General features: G+C 48.7%; 1 protein-coding gene across 1 annotated transcript in view; it reads right to left on the reverse strand.

Moving 5' to 3' along the window:
• SEC13 (SEC13 homolog, nuclear pore and COPII component) overlaps positions 1 to 22,970 on the reverse strand; it is a 63,412-nt gene that overhangs the window by 27,028 nt on the left and 13,414 nt on the right. The window contains exon 2 of the mRNA XM_086939234.1: positions 1,423 to 1,467. Within this exon, the coding sequence (XP_086795360.1) occupies positions 1,423 to 1,467 (45 nt within the window). The remainder of the gene's footprint in view (positions 1 to 1,422; positions 1,468 to 22,970) is intronic.

A 22,970-nucleotide genomic window follows, 5' to 3' on the forward strand; every position in this document is an offset into this window, starting at 1 on the left:
TCATCAAGGCACCCTACACCGCGAACTGGACAGAGAAGGAAACTTTTAAGTGGACTATCCTGGTCCATGTAGTCGACTTGATCGGTGTTGATAGTGAAGTAGTGTGGCTCACTGGTTAGAGGCGGCAGACCCGAGAGCAGAGGACGGCCCGGGACCAGGGTTCGATTCCCGGCGCGGCAGGTTTCTGGACCAGGGTCAGCGGACTCGATAATTCTCTCGCCTCGGTGCCCACTCTGATCAGCGATCACACTCGGCAACTCTGGGCATTAGCTTGCCTCATCTTCACTAACGGCCCCACCAGACCGCCGGGGATGCCTGGTCTCACCCTGGAGATACCCATTAAGGGACCATCTCTCAGGGAAGCCAGGAAGGGTTTCGCAGCGGTCGAAGCGCCTTGGGACCCTACGGGTAAGTAGTGCGCTATATAAATGCCTATACATACATACATACATACATGTTGGCCTGAACTTGTGACTTTTCCCAGTCTCGCATGACCAGATAGCCGCGAGTGGTGCTTTGTGCTTTTTGGTGTTATGTTTACTTAAATTGTTTTTTTAATGCATATCTCCATTTCTTCTGGTTGGGTTTTTTTTTGTCTTGCTTTATTTATTAACCATTGCTCTATTTTTCTGAATTGGTGTGGTATTTTTCTTGTGTTGGGTTATCACTTTATTACAGTTTGAAGTGCTGCATAAATACTTTACACACTGCCTCTAAGTTAAGCCTGACTGCTCTGTGCCAAGCTACCGGAGGGTTGAGCATGGGTTAATTTGGAGTTTGCTTGTGCTGCACTCTAACAAGGATTGTGGTTGCTGCTCGAATAGTTTCACCGCCACCCCCCAGCCAGTAACCCAATTTCTCATAATAGTGTTCTGCCTCAATGAACACAACAACACTTAGCGCGGAGCACTCATTATTTTTAAAGTAATCTTCTTTACATGGCTAATTGCCAGTGGGAGTCACCATTTTAGTTTGAAACAGGGGCCTCAAATAAGCCCAGACATTAAATTTTCCATTCACATGTTAAGAAATATTAAGTATATACAGACTTAAATAGTGTTCTTTGTCATTTATATGAAGCATTTCATGGTCACGATATTAGTAGAATAATAGGAGGACTTTAATAATAACACCTACTACGTGTTTCCATTCTGTGATGATTATAGAGTCACAATTGGCATTGGCTTGATTTGCTAGAGAATGACCAGCTGGCAACTTAAGAAAGCAATTTATGTTTCAAATAAAATGTTTTGACAAACTCACCGTCCCTTTTAGTGTGAAACACTGGTGCTACAGTATACTTGCGTTGTGCATATGTTCATAAGTTCAACAGAAACATACAATGCCAGACATAAAATGTCCATACATACATGCACATTTATATAAATTGTACGTGTGTAATGGTTGAGAAAAATTACTTACAATCATATCCTCGTGGGACGTATCCACTGTGTTAATTACAGACACCTGTAAGCACAAGAAAAACAGTGTTTATAATAGGCCTCAACTATAGAGGTGGACATAAACTTTCACGTGTAATTCTTGTGACCATTTAATACATGTAAAGTGGAATTAATATGCGTGGACTATCAATATGAGGTACAGAAAAGTATTAACAGCCCAAATTGTTTTGAGGAAAAGGTTATTGAATAGCGAGGGAAGGACCACTTTTAGAATTTTCTTATAAGAAGGTCAGTAATGCTACAGTCAGTGGAGTTAACTGGGATGAAACTCTTAGCCTCAAGCACACGCTTGTATATAATGTGTGTAGTCTATTTAGATGTATTCAAAATTTCACACTTTTGAGCGCACTCGAAATCATATCACCACATCACTGGAAATACTTTGAGACCGACCAAAGATAATTATAAGGAGCACTGCCAAAGCGTACTACAGGGGACGCTTAATGAAAGGGAATATTGTTGAAGGGTGCAAAACATTGACTTGACCAGGGCGGAAATATAGCCAGCGATAAGATGCAAGAATTCTTTAGAAACAGACGGCCCTGAGGAAGTCGCTGGTTAATCCTCATGGGCGACAAAACACGTGCGGGCTTTGTTGCTAGAAACTAAGAATTGGACAACAGACTGAACGATTAAAAATACAACTGTGAAACACCGTGTGTGAAATTTTGAGTACATCTTAAAGGACTATCCACATTATATACAAGCGTGTCCTTGAGGTTAAGAATTGTTTTTTACAAGTGATCCTTTGATCACACATAGGGGAGTGGGGTGATTCTCCCTCCCTTATGAGCACCGCACTCGTACTAATACTGTGACAAATACTGTGTATAATTACTTGTTGAGCACCGGATTCCTTTTTTTGATCACCCATACCCAACTGGAATTCAGGTAATATGCACTGCGTATTTGTGAACAACATACATTTCAATGACTTATATCTCTCATTCTTAAATATTGTGTTACCTCAGATAATTTATACAGCCATTGTGTAGTTATTTGTGAGGTGGTTTAAAAGGTACACATCAGCTAAGCAAACAGGCTAGTGATGGCATTACCACACTCATATTATGCGATTGCATTAGGATAGCATTCTGGCTCAAATTAGCACAAATGCAAACAATTTGGGCAAGCAGGAAAAGGTGGGCTGGAAACATACTGGTAAGCAAGACTTCTATCTTGAACATAAAACGATATCGCTGCTCATGAAAAGTAGGGTCAGTGGAGCACATTATTCATTCAGCCTTTGGTGTTTACACGATCATTCTAGTGAATGCATTTTATTTTTTAGACCAGTGTATCGGCGAAGAATTTAGGGGCCGATCCACAGAACTAACTTAAGACAAAATCCTAAACTTACTCCTTTTGGTATTCACAGAAGCTAGGATTTTGTCTTATGTTGGTCTTAAGACAAAATCCTAACCTAAGTCGGTCTTAAGACAAACTTAAGACAAAATCCTAACTTCTGTGAATACCAAAAGGAGTAAGTTTAGGATTTTGTCTTAAGTTAGTTCTGTGAATCGGGCCCTAAGATTGCTGGTTGTTAGGGACCTGGTGTCTTAAAACTAAACTGTGATGTGTACATGTGGGGTACCTTCGACCCAAACAAAAGATATTGTGACCCTGCGATAACCATGAAACTATAATAGCACACTATAAGATGTCAATGTTTATATATTCTTAAAGAATAACCATTCAATGTCAAAAGAAATCAGTTTTGTTTACATTCTACGTAATCTTTTAAAACTCACTGTATGTTTGCTTTTCAAGAACACCAGCGCTCTACATTACTTTTTAGATACAAATCCATTGGAAGACAAAGGAGAAAAATCAGGGCGCGAGCAAGCAAATACTTGCAGCCATTGGAAAAATAGTAACCATTCGGAAATAAACCAATACAGATAAAATACTTTGTCCATTCCTGCATTTTGCTTCTGTACTGAACTACCATATGCATGTTAACATCAGCCGAAATAAAATAATGTATTCCTTGTCCTGTGCAAGCTAGACACACTCCGTGCAAAATTGAATTTCACTTCTGTCCAAACATTGATCAGACCTGTTGCTTCCCGACTGGCACAAAATAAAGAAGAACCCCTAAAATACACAACCGTACCCTGAGCTATGCAGCTCTTATTGGCCAAGCGAGATCAGAACTCACAGTTTGCACACAGGCGAGATGATATGGTGTTGATATTTTCTCAGGCCACCTTTCTTGTGATTAGAATGAAGCAAAACTATGTTGTGCTTCTTTCAAATGCAAAAAAAAACGAATTCATTGTGGCTTGTTTAGATAGCACCCACTGCAATACAGACTAAAACACTTAATTTCTAGGAAAATTAAGCATATACGGATTACAGAGACGCAACAAAATACATTCTCTTATGGGTGTATAGTTTTAAATATCAATGTCTGATCAAATAGTCCTCACAGGTCCTAACACTAGATAAATCTACCCTGGTATGACAAGTATTTTTATAATTTTTTTTATTTAAGAAGTTTTATATAGCGCTAGCCTGACGGGGGCGGGGGGGGGGGGGGGGGTAATCGGAGCGCTTCACATCAGTTACAGAGCAGATTAAAAGAGAGCAGAACATAGTACAATAACGCAAGAATCGTAATGACAATGACAAAGAGTTCCATTTCGAGGACTTGTTAACACCGCATCCGAGAGGGGTGAGGTGTCAATCTCAAGGCTCCAGCTGCCTCTATCTGTTCGCTGGGGCTCGATCGAGGAAGAGGGTTTTGAGCTGATTTTTGAATTTAGCAAAAGAAGGAATAGTTCTGATGTGAGGGGGGAATAGAGTTCCAGATTTTGGGCGCGTTACCAGCGAAGGACCTGGCTGCAGTTTTTTGTTTTCGTGATTTTAGCAGGATGAGAAGTAGGTTGTTTGAGCTTCTGAGAGTTCTGTTCTGGCCAGCTTTTTTAATTTTGGCCGCCAGATATTCAGATTTGCCTGTGTGAAGGACTATGTGGATGAGGCAGGCTGCTCTGAAGTTCGCCCGCAATTCTATTGGTAGCCACTTGAGATCTTAGAGTGCAGGAGAGAGATGATCAAATTTCTTTATTCCCGTGACCATTCTGGCAGCCGCGCTGAGAGTTGTTTTCAGAGGAGCAAGATGTGTTTTCGCTATTCCAGAGAGGACTGCGTTTCCATAGTCCAGTCTTGACAGCACCAATGCCTGGGTGGCTTGTTTAAGATCTTTGGGCGGGATAAAAGGTTTTATTTCGTTCAGTAGCTTCAGGTTGAGGAAGGCGCTCTTCGCCGAGATCTTAATGTGTTTAGTCATGTCGAGTTTTGAGTCTAGGGTAATGCCTAACGATTTAACAGAAATAGCCAGGGTGAGGTTCCCATTGAGCGCATCGATAGCTTTTAACCACTCTACCATTTGTGGGTTATTTTCTTTGTTCGAAATGAGGAGTAGTTCGGTTTTGTCCGGGTTCAGTTTTAAGTGGTTACTTGTCAGCCAAAGTTGCACTTCTCTTAGTGTTTCATTGAGTCTTTGAATGTGTTTGGCCGAGGAGATTTCCAAGTAAATTTGAGTATCGTCAGTGTAACGGTGAAAAGGGATGTTGGCTTTTCTGAGTAGGGAGGTGAGGGATTCCATGTAAATATTGGAGAATTGAGGAGAGAACACTGATCCTTGGGGTACTCCCCTATTGACGGGGTGGAGATCGGACTCAAAGGTTTTGATTTTGATTCTCTGGAAGAGGTTGTGGAGTAAAGAGGCGAACCATTGGAGGACCACCTCGTCTAGGCCGGCCCTGTCTTCGAGAGCCTTGAGGAGAAGTTTGTGGTCTACTGTGTCGAATGCGGACGATAGGTCTAAGAGAATGAGGACGTAACATTGATCAGAGTCCAATGATCTGTGGATGTCATCAATTATGTTGAGGATCGTGGTTTCAGTGCTGCAACCTTTTCTGAATCCCGACTGATGGAAGTCGAGAAGGTTGGTGTTGTCCAGGTGTTGGGTTAGTTGTTGGAGTACACATTTTTCAGAGAAGAGGAAGGTTAGAGACAGGTCTGAAGTTGTTTAAGTCATTGATGTCTAGGCCTGTTTTTTTCAGCAGTGGGGTTACTTGTCCCACTTTCAGACAATCCGGAATGACTCCGGTTTTTAGGGAGCTATTAATAATCCTGCATCAGAGTGGGGCTAGGTGGAGTTTCAGCTTTTTGGTGAGTTGAACAGGAGGGTCCAGGGCATAAGATGAAGGTTTAGAGGCGGAGATAAGTTTGGCTATCTCTTCTTCGGGGTGGGCTGGAAGAGTGACCAGGGTTTAGTCGTGAGAGAGGGAGCGTTACCAAACACCCCACCCAGGCTGCTATCGGAAAGGGGGCGCAATTGGTGTCGAGAGATCGCTCGATCTTGGAGATCTTATCATTGAAGAAGTTGGCAAAGTTGTTGCATCGTTCTTTGGATGCTGGCCCTAGAGACGTATCAGGTTTGGAGGTTTGGCGTCTGATGATATCAAAGAGCTCCTTGAGTCTGTTCTTAGCACTATCCAGTGCGGAGCGCAAGTACATGGATTTTTTGTTTTGATATAACTGTTGTATTTCTTCCAGAAAGTTCTAAGTTGCTCGCGAATAATGGTAGTGGGCATGGTCCTCCAGCGTCTTTCTGTGGCTCTTAGTTGTCACCTTTCGTCATTGATTTCAGAGTCGAACCATGATCTAGACGGAATAGGATGATTTTTTTTTTTAGTTTCAGGGGTGCAAGTTGGTCAAGTAAGGTTACCATATTCGAGTTATAGAGCGAGGCAAGATCAGTTGTGGAGAGCTCGTTGTCGCTAGGGAGGAGCAAATTTAGCCTCTCTTCCATGACATGGGATCTGGGTGATATTTCTGGACCATTTGGTGGGGGGGGGGGGGTCATGAACAGGAGTAAGGATTAAGACTTTTTGGTTGATGTGGAATAAGATCCTGTGGTGATCAGACCAGTCAACTGGAAGAATGTTGTTGATCGTGATTGCGTCCCGGTGGGCAATGATGGCATCTAAGGTTGCTCCTTTGTTGTTTCTTCGGAACAGTGTTGGGAAAGATTATTGTCACAGAGAAGGTTATTGAGAGATTGAATTAGAGTTATTGGTTTCATTCCAGCGTAGGTGGAGATCACCCAGGATTAGGAAGTTAGTGTCTTTTAGAGCGCAATGTGCAATCGGGTCGGATAAGTGTTCCCCAAAAGTGGGGGTGTTGCCTGGAGGGTGATAGAGAAGGTGACAGGCTAAAGGTCTGTTGTCCTTAAGTCTTAATGATGACAGAAAGACATTCAAAGGAGCTGTACTTGCAGGAGTCAGTTACAGTGATGTCTATGTCATCCTTGTGGATGATGGCTACACCTCCACCATGTTGATCTTTTCTATCTTTGTTGACGATGGTGAAACCTGGGGGTACAAGCATATCTAGACAGGGAGGGGAGATCTCATTTTGCCATGTCTCCGTGATGAAAGCAATGTCTTGACCATGTCTCAAGTCTCACACACATTTCACTTTGCCATCATTAACTAAACAAACATTCAGACGCCTTGTGTGAAAATGTAACATCACCCATAATGGTTCCCAATATAAACAGGTAATTACAATCAGGGCCTACTGTAAAAGTACATCTCATTACATGAACTTCATAAAGTGCTAGTACCAGTATATAAAATCAGGAACATGGACAATTTCCTGGAGCATTTATGTTTGTCCTAACGTATTACTCCTAGGTAAGAGGATATCCGTACAGATCTCAGAGGGATATTCATTGCTGCTCATCTGTCTGGAAAGGGTTATAAAGCAATTGTCAAACAGTATGAATCCCATCGCTCTACAGTGGGAAAGATTATTTGCAAATGCAGAAAGTTAAAGAGGATTGAAAATCTTCCCAGAAGTCTACACCCCAGCAAATGTACGCTGTGATCAGAATGTCCGATACTCAAAGATAGTAAAGAGCTTCCAAGCTACATCCTGAGATTTGCAGACCTCCCTCACTATGGTGAACAATAGTGTTCACGATTCTACCATCAGGAAAAGACTTAACAAGTGCAGCTCTATTGGTAGGGTAGGCAGAATAAAACCCATTCTCTCAAAAAAAGAACACTGCTGCGTAGCTTAAGTTTGCAAAACAGCACCTAATTGAAACAAAGACGCTTGAAACAATGTCCTCTGGGGTGATGAAAACAAGATGCAGTTGACTGGCAGTTATGCACAACAAAATATAAGCAAAAAGCAAAGACAGCATATGAACACAAGAACATCAGAACAAGCATGGTGGTGTAAGAGGTGATTGGGTCTAACGTTGCAGCAGCAAGACCTGGACTCCTCACAATCATTGCATATCCTCCATAAATTATTTTCCATACTAGTATATTCTATAGGAAAATGCGACACCATCTGCCAAAGAACTAAAGCTGAGCCACAAATGGATTATGCAACAGGGCAACATTACAAAACAAACAGCAAATCTAGGACTGAAAGGCTGAAAAGAAAAGTCAGCCAAGTCAAAGTCCAGACTTTAAATCTACTAAGATATGGCGGCGGACCTAAGGACAGCAGAGCACCAACAAAAGCCCTCAAATATCATTGAGCTTAAGCAGTTTTACAAGGAGCAGTGGGTCATATTTCCTTATAGGCGATGTTAGAGGCTGAAATTCTTATAGGAAATGTTTACTTCAAGTTACTTTTGAAATGGGAAATCCAAACAGAGGATACTACAGAATGTCAGCTGATTTTGTTGTGTAATGAATATCGACAAAGAGAAATGTGTGTCTCATTTGTCACAAAGTGGCTTATTGCACCAATGCACTCACTGCAGGCAGCGGTGTTTGATCTCATGATCATAGGTCTGAATCCCAGAGGGTGAGCCAAACCGCTTAGCCTTCTGAGACAGGTCAAATGAGTATCAATGAGTTAGGTAACATTATCATATGTAATTCAGTGTCAAGATGCCCGTCATAACTCAATATGCACTTTAAATAATAAGCGTTATGTTGTTATCTACTACTAGGACTTGACGAGGAACAATACATCAAGATTACGTATATATGAATTTTCCAATTAAGATTGTGTACTTTCTTTTTCCGTCACTGTAATTCCATTGGTAGTATCTGCTAGTACGAGAAACAAAGGTCTGAAGTTTGAATCCGACCAAGAGCATCAATCCTTTTATTCATCTGCAATGGATTAAATTAGTACTATTATATTGAGCTACAATAAGATCAGCTTTTAGTCCTGTTAGAACTGAAATCTATGATCTGACCATTATCCAGTGCCCTGCAGTTTTCCTCAGCTATCAGAACCCTCAAATAAACTTTAGTTCCTTAAAAAAGGGTTTCATTATTTTGAATCAGCCCATTACTTATCCAGCAACAAAAAATGTTTCTATTCATTTATTATTTTTAGAAAAAGCGTTTGGTCTTTTTTTTGTGAGATGTAACTGCCTAATTATTTATACACTATGGGGAGGGGAAAGTTACAGTTGAATGAGTAATGCATGTGTGGATTTACCCCAACCCAATAATATTTAACGGCATGGAGCTAAATTGTAAGCGTGGAGGAAGAATTCCATCTTGGTGCTTTGACTGAAGAACATGTAGTTCGGTTCTGCCCTCAGGACTGGATCAACACAAGCCACAACCTGCCTCTGTATTTAATCAGCTGCAAGGCTCCTTGGTGACTATATGTGGAGTGGCTGACCACAGTACCCAATGAGGAGTGGGTATGCTGAAGTCCTGGTTTCCACAGCTAATCTGCACCAGTGCTACAGCAGGCTTTATGCACAGTGCAAAGAACCTTGAGCACCATCCCCAAAAAGTAAAGTACTTATAATTCTTACAAAAAGGGGGGTGGGGTCGCACACTACTCACACACCGGCAGAAGTTGCCCCTAAGGACTCTGGTCATTGTAGTAGAGTGTTCGCGATGCATCATCTTTCGATCTTGCTATCTTCGCTGTCTTCGCCATCCCTGGACACGTGTTTCGGGTTTTCAACCCTCGTCAGCAGGGATAGGCAGTGTTCTGGGGTCGCCGATGGCTGCCAATATCTGCCAGGTATAGTACCACTCCGGCGCGTAGGTGCGGGATCCCAGGCTCGTCAGCCCGCTGCTCAAGGGAGCTTTAAGTTACAAAAAGGGGGGTGGGGTCGCACACTACTCACACACCGGCGGAAGTTGCCCCTAAGGACTCTGGTCATTGTAGTAGAGTGTTCGCGATGCATCATCTTTCGATTTTGCTATCTTCGCTGTCTTCGCCATCCCTGGACACGTGTTTCGGGTTTTCAACCCTCGTCAGCAGGGATAGGCAGTGTTCTGGGGTCGCCGATGGCTGCCAATATCTGCCAGGTATAGTACCACTCCGGCGCGTAGGTGCGGGATCCCAGGCTCGTCAGCCCGCTGCTCAAGGGAGCTTTAAGTTACAAAAAGGGGGGTGGGGTCGCACACTACTCACACACCGGCGGAAGTTGCCCCTAAGGACTCTGGTCATTGTAGTAGAGTGTTCGCGATGCATCATCTTTCGATTTTGCTATCTTCGCTGTCTTCGCCATCCCTGGACACGTGTTTCGGGTTTTCAACCCTCGTCAGCAGGGATAGGCAGTGTTCTGGGGTCGCCGATGGCTGCCAATATCTGCCAGGTATAGTACCACTCCGGCGCGTAGGTGCGGGATCCCAGGCTCGTCAGCACGCTGCTCCAGGGATGGCGACCCCACCCCCTTTTTGTAACTTAAAGCTCCCTTGAGCAGCGGGCTGACGAGCCTGGGATCCTGCACCTACGCGCCGGAATGGTACTATACCTGGCAGATATTGACAGCCATCGGCGACCCCAGAACACCGCCTATCCCTGCTGACGAGGGTTGAAAACCCGAAACACGTGTCCAGGGATGGCGAAGACAGCAAGATCGAAAGATGATGCATCGCGAACACTACTACAATGACCAGAGTCCTTAGGGGCAACTTCCGCCGGTGTGTGAGTAGTGTGCGACCCCACCCCCTTTTTGTTACTTATAATTCTTGTTTTATCTGAGTTCACTTTCATAAGTTCAGAAACAGTCACGTACCCTGGCTTTGAGCCACTGTAACTCATCTGTGACTTTCTTTGGGAGACCAGTGTAAATAATCTTACAGCAGTCTAAGTTTCATCATCAGAGCTCTTGTCTATTCCATCCTTTGGTCAATTGGGGAATTTGTCAGGGCAGATAAATGTTGCTAGTTAATACCCAGGACCACCATATTTTCTTGGCCATCCAGGGAGAGGTCAAAATGGGCTCACTTCCAGGATTTCTTTCATCACTGTGGATGGAGAATCTTCTAGGTCAGATGGTCACTCATAAGGTAGTGTCCAGATTCCACTGCGCCTAGCACACAGGAATATTTTATCAATGGGAGGCACTACATGTGGTGTCGTTGGGCTGGCTCAATGGCAAATTTTCAATTTGGAAGTGGATTTGGGTGTGATCCACTTATATCGGTATGCTGGTCTGATACTGGTTTAGGAGCTGTCCAATGCTCACGTGTAGCTATTGAGAAACAGGCGGCATGAGAAACTCACAGTTGTTTCCCAAGGAAGGAAAAAGAAAAGCAAATTATCTTTTCACTCACTTGTTGCCAAACGTCTGAGAAAGGTGGGGTTTCAGCGAGGCATTGGAATTTTGTCCACATGAAAATCTATTTCCAAACATTTTCACTAATATTTTTGAAATAAAGTTGGGGGAACAGATATTGGTTTCCTTCTGATTCCTACTCCTCGGTTCTCAAATAATGTCAAACTGAGCACGGCCAAGGTGAGGAAACTTAATGCAGACTTGAGAAAAGGTTTCTTAGCTTATCCTGTAGTGTGAGGATGGAATAGGGGTGAAGTCAGAGAGGAGGAACTAATGCCCAATGCTCAAAGGGGAAAAAATAAAAATCATACCAATGAATGTCTCAATCATAAAAAAAGCATTTGCAATGCAATAGGTCTCGCATTATTAAAGTTTGAGCTATTGGTGTTGCATTATTTACCAATGCCTATAGCTCAAATGTTAATAATGCGAGACCTATTGCATTGCAAATGCTTGTTATTATATGTGGAAAATAGTTGAGAGGAGCTTGTTTGCGCTTGGGGCTGCTAATGCGTGGCCATACACCTGTGTGGGGTTTTGCCCAGATGTGGGGGTGGACACCGTTGGCAGTGGGTGTTGATGTGTGCTATGGTAGGGTGGGGAAATGGTTGGGGAGAGCTTGCTTGGACTTGGGGACCTCCTGGGTTTGACCTCGCACAGATGTAGGTGCTTGTTGGGGTGATGCTCAGACATAGGGTGGTCTTCATTAGCTGTGAGCGTAGAAAAGTTTTATTTTGTTTTTATGCAATGAGTAGCTTGGGAAGAGCGGGGGCGTGGCTTGGACGCCGATCGGGATGGCGGCGTGAGCTCGCAGCTCCGCACGGAATCCCGCTAATTCTCCAGTTTTCGGTACCCTGGGCGACCCGGAGACAACGCTCCGGCCCTCTGAAGTGTAAGGGGACAGCCGGGCACGATCGGAGAGTCGCTGGGGGACTGCTGGCCCCGAGGAGATCGAGCCGAAAAGACAACCGAGGTGTTGCCGAGAGTGCGAAGAAAATGGCGGCGAGGAGGCCGGGCGACCCCGTACTTTCGCTTTGAGCCGAGTTGTCGCCGACGGGCAAGAGATCCTGCAATCGGCTGTTCGAAGTACTGGGATCGGCGGTGCGGTGTCCAGAGACCAGGGGACGCTGACCTGCCTTGCCCGGACCTTGGGGACTCTCGCTGGCCGCCGTCCCGAGACCCATCCTTCCCCGCTCAGGCTACCGAGGGGGTCGGCTGAACGGAGTTCGTCAAGCTGGTCATTGCTCCCGAGGGCATCGGTGGCGACATTGAACACTGCCCGGGACCAGGGGGCTGGCACTGAACTAAGAGAGCGGACGCCAAACGGGTTCCTGGGCCTGTGACGCAGTACCCTGGCATGGCGGCGATCGGAGGGTCGATGGCCGAGGAGCGTGCTGAGGGGGACCCGGCGACATCAACCCGGCTGGGCGAGACTCCCTCCCCGGAGCTGGGACAGGAACAGCGGCTGAACCGGCGTTTGGATGCCATACTCGAAGCGATCACCTCGACTAAGGAGGCGCTGCACCAAGACATCGCCCAAGTGGCCACGGGCCTGGGGCTGCTACGGGCGGACCATGCGAAGCTAGCGGACAGGGTCAAGGACCATGACCAACTGTTGCTGGACCAGAAGCCATCGGTGGTGACCGCGGAACACAGGATCACGGATATATTGGCCCGGTTGGACTCGCTGGAGCGACGGGCGGAGGATGCCGAAGGCCGCAATAGACGGAACAACGTGCGGGTCGTAGGCCTGCCGGAAAGGATTGAGGGGGAGGATGCGGTGGCCTATATGGAGAACTGGTTCCGCACTGTGGTAGCGCCGGAGGGGCTTACTCCTTTTTTCACTCTGGAGCGAGCTCACCGGGTACCTGCTCGCCCGCCGGGGCGTGGCCGACCCCCCCCGACCGATGGTGGTGCGGCTCCTCCACTACAAGGACCGGGATCTCCTCATCCAGCGGGCCAGGATGTCGGGCCCATATGAGGTGGAGAACAGTAAGGTCACGATATTCCCGGACTACACCCAAGCGGTCCAGAAAAATAGGGCATTGTTCCTAGCGGTGAAGAAGGAGCTCAGGGAGGAAGGCATCCAGTACTCCTTGCTCTACCCGGCCAAGCTGCGGATCATAATGGATGGCACTACGCACTTTTTTCAGACTCCGGATGAAGTTTGGCAATGGCTGGAGTTGTATAGAGCGGGGACAGACAGATCGCATAAAAGTAGGCGAGATCAACCTAAGCCGCCCCGGGTGAGGCAATCGCAGCGCATCAGGTCCCGCAACAGGCGCCAGCGGGAGAAACGGGAGGCTCAAATGGCGTCGGAGAAGAGGGATGCACTCGCAGCGACGGCGGCCATTACGGGGTCACAACAGACCAGTGAACTGGCAGAATCGGACTCAGGCGGGGAAGGCAGCAGGACGGGGGAAGAACTCTCAGAGGCCGAAAGCTCGAAGGGGCCGATAGTGACCCCCACAGACATCGGATGGCATATGTTGCGGCTGAGACTGCCTTGGGACTTGATCGAGACTTCATGGTAGGGTGGTATCCTGTTGGTGGTGGGCGGGTTGCCGGGTGGGGGGCTGAGTGATTAGTAGGGGATGAAGACGCGGGGCGCGGGCTCCGCTAGCTGGGGTCGGCGGTGACTCACCCCCCTTGGGCCCTTAAGGCCGACTGTGGTGGAGACCACAGGGTAGGAGTGTGGGAAGTTGGATCAAGGTTTGGATGGGGGCTGACATTGGGTTCGTGTGCTCTGTCCTGGGGAGTGGGGTTTGGGGAGTTTTTCTGTTCTGGGTGTGTTCGGGGGGGGGGCAACTGCATTGGGGGGGCTATGAACCTTCGTTATTTGAATCGGACTGTTCGAAGTTGGAATGGGGACATTACCTAATTTGAAATGCCTGACGTGGAATGTCCGGGGGCTGCGGACTATGATAAAACGCCACAAAGTTCATGCATACCTAGTGCGTAGGGGGGTTCAGATAGCTATGCTACAAGAGACTCATCTCACCAAAAAAGAGTGCACTGCTTTGCAGAAAAGATGGCGGGCCAGGTGTTTGGCACCACTTACTCGGCGTATGCCAGGGGGGTGTTGATCTGGGTGAGGGCGGGAATACCCTTTCAAGTGTTGCATCAAGTGGTGGATCCAGATGGCCGGTTTGTGGCGGTGGAGGGGAGGTTATAGTGAAGGGATGTGGTTCTCTGCTGTGTGTATGCACCGAACACTGATCAAGCTCGATATTTTGATGGCCTCTCGGGGTCCTTGGCCTCTTTCCTGGCGGGCCCGATAGTGTTAGGGGGGGGACTTCAACTCGATCACGGATGTGGCTCTGGATAGGTCCCATCCCCCCCTGGTGGACTCCCCGGTGCGCAGGTTGGCCGCGCACAGGAAGGACTGGCAGGATAGATGGGGGTTGCTGGATGTCTGGCGGGAGCGGCACAGGGACGCCAGGGATTACTCCTTTTATTCTGCTCTCCATGATCTACATGTCAGGATCGATTCGGTGCTCTGTGGTGGGTCCCTAGCCCCATTGATCTCTCATACGGAGTACCTGGCTAGGACCATCTCAGACCATAACCCACTATTGGCACACATTCAGTGGCAGCGGGAGCGCTCAGCGATACCAACATGGCGGCTTCGGCCGGAGACGCTTGAGGATTCTGTGTTCAGCGATGCGGTCCAGCAAGGCATTGATAGCTATTTCGGAGTGAATGAGGGCACGGCCACGAGTAGGTCCACTGAATGGGATGCAATGAAAGTGGTGGTGAGAGGGGTGTGTTTGGGTAGGTTTTCGAATGCTCGAACGACTGTGTTGAATGCACTCATGAAAGCGGAAGAGACTTTGAGGGACCTGGAGCGCCGCAGACCGGCTAGGCCGGATTTGCAGACCCAGTTATTGGAAGCAAAGGAAGTGGTTGCCGCCGAGACAGAACGTTTACGGTGCTACGACTACAGGCAGTATATCATCAGAGCACATGCGGAAAGGGACAAGGTGGGCACCCTCTTGGCCAGACTAGCTAACCCGGAACTTAGGGGCTGCCCGGTCCTCAGCATTAGTAATGCGCGGGGGGAGATGGTGTACTCCCAGGCAGCGGTATTGGAATGTTTTAGGGGGTACTATGAGGAATTGTACCAGAGTCAGCTGGGGGTGGGGGTTCAGGACATTGCGGAATACCTAGGGGAGAGGCAGCTTCCGGTCCTGGACGAGGAAGACGCGAGGGAGCTGGGCGGCCCGATCACGCTTGCAGAAATACGGGTGGCCATCAAACGTATGGCCCGTAACAAAACGCCTGGGGTGGACGGACTGCCGATTGAATTTTACCAACAGTATGTGGACAGCTTGGCTCCCAGGCTTCTGGTGGTATATACGGAAGCTTTTGAGGCTGGGGTATTGCCTGGGGCCATGCGAGAGGCCTTGATTGTACCGCTCCTAAAGCCTGGCCGGGATGCAACGGATGTAAGGTCCTATCGCCCGCTATCCATGTTGACGGTGGATTACAAGATTCTGAGCCGAATTCTAGCCACCAGGCTGGCCCCACACACGACGGGCTTGGTACACAGGGACCAGGCTGGGTTTATATCCACGAGGAGCACGGCGCTGAATATTCGCCGCCTAGTGGGAATAATGGACGCCATCTTGGACGGGGAGGGAGCTCCGGCGGCCCTGTCCGTGGACATCGAGAAGGCCTTTGATAGTTTAGAGTGGTCTTTCCTGGATGGAGTGTTGGAGAGGTTTGGCATGGGCGAGGGGTTCCGCAGGTGGACGAGGGTCTTATATACCTCGGCGACGGCGAGGGTGCGTTTGGGCGGTCTGGTGTCTGCGGCGTACCCGGTGGGCAGGGGCACGCGACAGGGGTGTTCCCTATCCCCCCTATTGTTTGCTCTGGCGATGGAACCTTTGGCGGTCCATGCGAGGTCGGGTGACAGGTACGCGGGGATAGCCAGCGGCGGGCAGTGGCACTATATATCGCTATATGCGGACGACCTGCTCCTGTACCTCGCTGACACGGCGCGGGCACTGGACGGAGCGATGGACCTGTTGTCGGAGTTTGGCCGGCTATCGGGCCTTAAGGTCAATTGGATGAAGACTTGTGTGTTTCCACTGAGAGCAGGATCGCCCGACCCCGGCGGCGATTTAGGCGTTGTCTGGGAGCCATCTTGTTTCACCTATCTGGGAGTCCGCATCTACCACGCGACTGCGGACCTATTGGAGGGCAACATTGGTCGATGTGTCCGGGCACTGAGGGGCAGCTTGTTCTTCTGGTCGACCCTCCCGCTGACGGTGCTGGGTAGGATCGCACTTCTCAAAATGGTGGCGCTCCCCCGCTTCCTCTACTATTTCCGGACGCTGCCTGTCTGGATTCCTCAGGGGGTCTTTAGAGAACTGAGGTCAATGATTATTGGCTTCCTGTGGGGGCAAGGCCGCCGAAGAGTGGCCCTGAGCACGCTACTTCGCCCCAAGATAGAAGGGGGCATGGCTGTGCCCGATTTCGAGCTGTACTATCTGGCGGCGCAGTTGCAGGTCCTTACGCAGAACGTGGCTAGGGTGTTTCGGGGTCCAGAGGAGGACCGGGATCGGGGGATACAACGCCACGTACTGTCCTATATTATCATGCAACAGAGGCTTGAGTTGCGGGGCCTCACTATGGAGGAACGGACACTCCGGCTGTGCTGGCAGAGGAGCCTTCGGAGAGCGAAGGCCTCGCGGCCCTATGCTCCAGAGATCCCGCTCGGCATGCTGACGGCCTTGCCGCACGGGGGAGATTGGTCCCCATTGCTGGATTGGGAAGAGGCGGGACTGCAGGTAATAGGCGACCTATACATAGACGGGGCTTTGGCACCGTTCGAAGCGCTCCGGGACCAGTTTGGGCTGCCCGACGGGGGGTTCCTCCTGCACGCGGCGGTGGTGGCTGCCATACAGAAGCACTGGAAAGGGGGACTCATGGAACCGACGACGACTATGGCGTGCCAGTATGTGGTAATGGCGGCAGGTACGTTCAAAGCTGTGACGTGCCTCCATAATAGGATGCTGAATGAGGGACTGGAACCGCTCCAGGGGCTCAAGTCTAAATGGGAGGAGAGTGTGGGCCGGCCCATACCGGACACGGCGTGGGGCCATATCCTGCGGCGCATGTGGAAGGGCACGAGAAATGCGCGCTTTCAGCAAGTACACTTCTATGTGCTTCATAGGGCCTACTTAACCCCTGAGAAATTACAGCGGTACTTTCAGGTACCGGATGCCCGGTGCCCACGGTGTTCGTCTCTGGGAGCGGACATGGACCATTTGTTCTGGGGGTGCTCGCACTTGGAGGCCTACTGGGCGGAGGTAGGGGATCTCCTGAACGAAGTGACTGATAGGGAGGTGGAATTCGATATGGCGGCATGCCTGCTGCTCTGGTTCCCGCACACCAAACACACCAAGGTGACGAGCAAATTCATTGATCTGGGCCTGATATTGGCGCAAAGGGAAATATCGTGGCATTGGAAGTCCAGGGGGGGACCCTCACTGCGTAGATGGAAGAATGAATTGCTGCGGTGGTCCGACTGCGAGAGTGTGCTCCGGATGAAGCAGGCCGTCAAGATAGGGAATGAGAAGGCATTGGATGCGGCACGTGCATGGGAGTTAGTGGTGCAGGGCTTGCGTGATTCTATGGTGGAAGATGAGGACGGTGAGACTTAGGCCGGTGGACACCGCGGGGCGAACACAAACAGTATCATAACCCGCACTGTAGTGGATCCATCCAACTTGTCGGGACGAAGCATACACCTTAGCAGTTGCCAGGGGGGGGGGGGGTTGGTTAATGGGAGTTTGGGGTGGGTCGGAAGCCACATGGATGGTGGCCCGCCAGGGCACCTTGGAATTAATAGGATGGTGGGGTACTGCGTGGAGTGAGGAATGGCTGGGGGGAGCGGCCAGGCAGGATAGATATGCAGCACCTGGGGCAGGTCCCGACAGGGGCGGTACCACTGATTACCACTGGGATGGCTGACGGGATCAATGTTGAGGGTGGGGGGGTAAAAGCGGATACGTAAAACGACATATCAACCATGGTCCCTATGGGACGTGCACCGTGATGTTTTCCTCTTGAGTAGAGTATTATGCCGCCCGGCCTCCGGGATGCGGGCTGACTGGCTGTGTACGATCTGTGTTTTACTACTGAACGGGGGGATGTCACGAGTGAACTGGCTGACTAATTGTATCCTGTGGTTTATAACTCTGCAATAAAAATATATTTAAAAAAAAAAAAGAGTAGCTTGGGAAGAGCTTGCCTCTATGTCAGTCCGTTTGGTGGTTTGATCTTGTTTGAACGTGGAGTCACTATGGGATATTGCTTGGGCAAGGGGGCAATTGCGGAAGAGAGTTCAGGCCGTTGGGGTTGGTGTACCTTGAAACTGAGTTTTGGTTGGTATTGCTTTGGTTGCATGTGGTGAATGGCTATGAGGGAATCTGTGCTGATAGTAAGGTTTGTTTGTGAGAGGGTGGGTAGATATGGGGGTTGGGTTTACTCAGCCACAGGGGTTGTTGGAAAGTAGGTGTTAATGGGTCTTATTTTGGTTGGATGTGGGGACTGCTTAGATCGACTTAGATGACTGGAGAGTGGGGCTGGTTCCATGTGGCATGCACGGGCGCGGGGGCTGGTTGGGAGTTGACCTTACTGGCGTCTCCGTCGGATCATGTGGGTGTTTATGGCACTTACTTTGTTTCTCTGCTGCCAGCACTTGTTGGTGGTCCTGCTCGAAGGAGGGGTGTACACCGTGTATTGAAGTGGTTTTGCTCGTATTTGAGAACTTACCAGCCTGTGCCCTCGGCAAACACTGCCAGGGAGTGATGAGCAGACGAGAGGGGAGCGGGGACCGGAGCGGTGGTAGGGACAGGGAGGAGACTGGGGAGCAGAGGGCAGAGACCGGAGCAGAGGGGGCTTCTCTCCCAGCACACCCTCGTCCCTCGGCTGCCGCGTCGCATCCCAGGTAAGGGCTTAGCCGAACATTCATTTCATTTGAAGCCTTTGTCAGGGTGATGTTTCCCCCTCTTTCCGCCGGTGCAGTGCTCGCTGCTGCTGCTCGCGGATTTTCGGATGATTTAGGGACGCGACAGAAGAGAGCGACGGAGCGAGGGGTCATCTGAGGTAGAAAGGAGCGTGGCTAGAAGAAGGGAAGAGGGCTCATGTGGATGATGGGGTTAGAAAAGAAGGAAGGGGTAAAAGAGGGAGCAGAGGGAAGATATAAAAGGAGAAAAGGAGACGGAAAGGGCGATATGGGAGGAATGAAGGAAGGAGTCTGAGAGAATGAACGAGAAAGGAAAGCGCGGGGACGAATGAAAATAAGCAGAAAGAGGGAGAGGAAGAAAAGATGCGGGGACATAAGGGGTCATAGCGCCGAGAAAGGAGTTTGGTGAAGATGAAAGAAGAGGAAAGAATCAGAGAAAGGAGGTAAAAAGGTACAAAAAGAGCTAAAGAAGGGAGTACAGAGAGAGAAGAAGCATGATGAACTAAAGATATAAGACACTGGATGGGAGAGGAGCAAAGGCAGGCGAGCACTAAAGAGAGGCAAAGTGGGACCGGAAAAGAAGAGATAGCTCACGCGACATGCGTGAGTACTGCTACGCAGTGCACTGCAGGTCGCGAGACCTAAAAAAAAGCCTGTAATTGGTAAAACGCACTCTCGCGCGCCACAGCAAGGCGTGTCATTTCTATTAGCATGCCTGTTGCTGTGTTGCTCCTCCCACGGCCTATTGGTGTCTGTTACGAGCTTCATGCGTGTAATAGACACCAACAGGCCATGGGAGGAGCAATGCTCGCGCCAATAGTGTGAAGTCTTTTATTATGGAAAGAATGCCAAGGCCAATGAGGTAACACTAAACAAAAATGCACACGCACAAGGGTCTTAGAGTCCAAGGTGACTGCTGAAACCCCGTTTTTCGATTACAAAATGCCTCGCGCAGTGCATCGCTAGGCGCGAGACCTAAAAATGTACGGTGCTGCACATGTCTGCGCCGGCTGACTAATTCTTGAGAGCTCACTATGCAAATAATGGAAATGGGATGAGTAAAAGCAAATACATTAACTCTCAATGTTCAATTTTAGCTTAAGAAAACTTAGCCACAAGAAAAGCTGATTCCTAAAAGTGGTATAAACGCTTTCAGAAACTGGGCCCTTTAATCGCTCTCTACCAGGTAGTGAGCCTTCTTTCTGTGTGCCGACCCTAATCATCTGTCTGTCTCACCTAATATTGGCCCTTGCTCTCAGTTTCTCCACCTGATGGCTGCACCTAAAACAGGGTTCTCCAAGGAGTAACTCCGGGAGCTACTAGTAGCTCTTCAGCTGCCTGGAAGAAACTCTACTGTGTGTAACCCAGCCTCTTAAATTAGAAGCTTTTGTTTGGTTAAAATAACATACCGTATTTTCCGGCGTATAGGACGACCCGGCGTATAAGACGACCCCCTACTTTCATTGACAGACTGTAGGTTTAATGCTATATTCGCCGTATAAGACGACCCCCACTTCCTAACGTCCTACAGTCCACTTTCTATCTCCATGGACTGAGATCATGTGGTACTGACGCTCCTCTCCTTCCGATGAGCGTAAGAATTACGGAAGGAGAGAGAGATCAGCACACGTGGAGGAGCGCCTCGTCTGCCTGGGGGATGTGCAGCTGCAGTCTAGGTAGGGCTCACGGCGCCATTTGTTCATTTGTTTTAGTTTAAAAGTTGGGGGGATGTGCAGCTGCAGTCTAGGTAGGGCTCACGGCGCCATTTGTTTTACCGTACTTTAAACCTTGCGCAGCGTTTGAGTTGCCTCTGGCTGGCGACGGGCTGTAACTGTACAAGTACGGTACCGGTAATTTATTTTCAAGACCGCCGACGGGCTGATTTTGTGTTGTTGCACAGTGCAACCATCGCCTACGTTCTTTGTTGTTGTGCTGGAGTTCCCTAAGCGCCACCATTTTCAACTGAGGAGCGGTCTGACACCTTCGGGTGAAGTCCGCGCTATGTGAAATAAACCGCCAATTTTTGTATCCGGCGTATAAGACGACCCCCGACTTCCCAGAAAATTTTAAGGGGTTAAAAGGTCGTCTTATACGCCGGAAAATACGGTATGTATGCCAACATGGAAATATGTGCATATGAGATGAAAATATGTCTGTGTCAGAACTCAAGTGCTGATGTTATTAGAAAAACAGATTTTCAAAATATATTTAAGCATATATTTGAGTGAATCATGCAATACTACTAATGTCACCTTAGTGACAAGGGCATTTCAGCTATGGTTGTTACCCATGTTACCCCAGTTGCTGATCCATCCCTTAATTAGCGCCGAGACGCCCACGGGTATTCGCCGCGCTCTACAAATGTCAATAAATAAATAAATAAATAAATAAATGTACAGACATTCCAAATTGAAAAATCCTTTTAACATTACTGCTGGCAATCCTGCTTGCTGCACAGAGGTAATCACTGCTGGTAATCTTACGTGGGTGGCCACTAATGTAATCTTTTCTAACGCGGTCACTAATAGGACACTTAATATTAGTAGCTTGGGATGCTTTTCATTCAATACAAGCAGCTTTCATCACGGAAAAGGTTGGACACCCCTGACCTAAAGACAACTGCGCATGTAGTCTAAATATTAGAAAAAAACATTAGAATATTCCAAAAACTAAGCTGGATCATGTAACTTTACAGGTATGCAAATGCAAAAGACACATAATAGTCCAATCCGTCTTGAGCAAAAAGTCTAGAATGCAGTGATTCTTGGCATGTGAGCACAAACTTTACGTTCATGCAATGCAACGTTCATCCAACCAGTCACAACAATGTTAAGTCACTGCATTGATAGGGTGGATGTGTTTTTTGGCCTATAACTCTGGAATGCCCCTGAAGGCTTTGCCCATAGTCTACATACGCTACAAACAGAAGAGTTCCTCATTTTTTTTTTTTTGAAAATAATTTTTATTGTAGACACACCTGTACAGGCCAATAAACGGATAGCAGCAGCAACCTAAGTGTCAGCAGATATACAGTACATTTCGTTAATCATTACACAGCCTTCCGGCCCACAACCCGGGGGTCGGGCGGCGGTAAAGTATCTGCACTGCCATGCCTGACGTTCCGTAGAGAGGAGTGGTTAATGTCCGGATTAAGTGTATGCCTACTTTTAGTACCCTACCAAACTACGCGCTGAACCCCAACTCCCCCCTTCCCCGCGCTAGCCCCTAAACACCCCCCCCCCTCTCACCCCAACCCGCACACCATCCCCCGCCTAAGGCTTCATTAAAACTACCTCTGGGAAGCTAGCCTCATGTTCCCCGTGTTCCTGCTGTTCCTGGGGCCTCAACTCTCTCCCTCTATGCCCTCCCCTCCGGGAGTTTCCTCCTGTGCGTCAGCCTCGCTGTCCCTGAGCGCCTGCACCATTACTTCCCATGCTGTCGCGGTGTCAGCTGCTGTCTGGCTAGGGGTCCTGCGCGCTGCCTGGTATCTATGCGTGCTGTCAGCCGAGGCCCATTTCAGAAACTCCTGCCGCCACCTCCGTGGAGTAGGCCCCAGCCGCGCCTTCCAATTCCTGGTAATCTCTCTCTTCGCTATCATCAACCCCATGTCGATGAACTTACTCGTGAGCTTATTTTTGGGAGTGTGGGGGAACCAGTGCAACAGGCATTCGGCCGGTCCATACTCTAGCGATCGTTCCGTCACCTCATTCAGTACTTCCCCCACTTCTTGCCAAAAGTCCTGCAGGAGCGGGCACGCCCATAGCATGTGTACTAACTCAGCTCCTTCTTCCGGGCACCGGGGGCAGGCTGCTGTGTCGTCTCCAAAATACCGCCGTATTCTACCTGGTGTCATATACGCCCTGTGCAACACATAGTAGTGTATCAGCTGGAACCTGGCGTTCCTTGTGCTGTTACGGGCCCTGCGGACAAGTTGCGCCCAGGTCGTGTCCGG

Source organism: Lissotriton vulgaris, chromosome 9 (assembly GCF_964263255.1).
Source record: "Lissotriton vulgaris chromosome 9, aLisVul1.2, whole genome shotgun sequence".
Classification (NCBI taxonomy): domain Eukaryota; kingdom Metazoa; phylum Chordata; class Amphibia; order Caudata; family Salamandridae; genus Lissotriton; species Lissotriton vulgaris.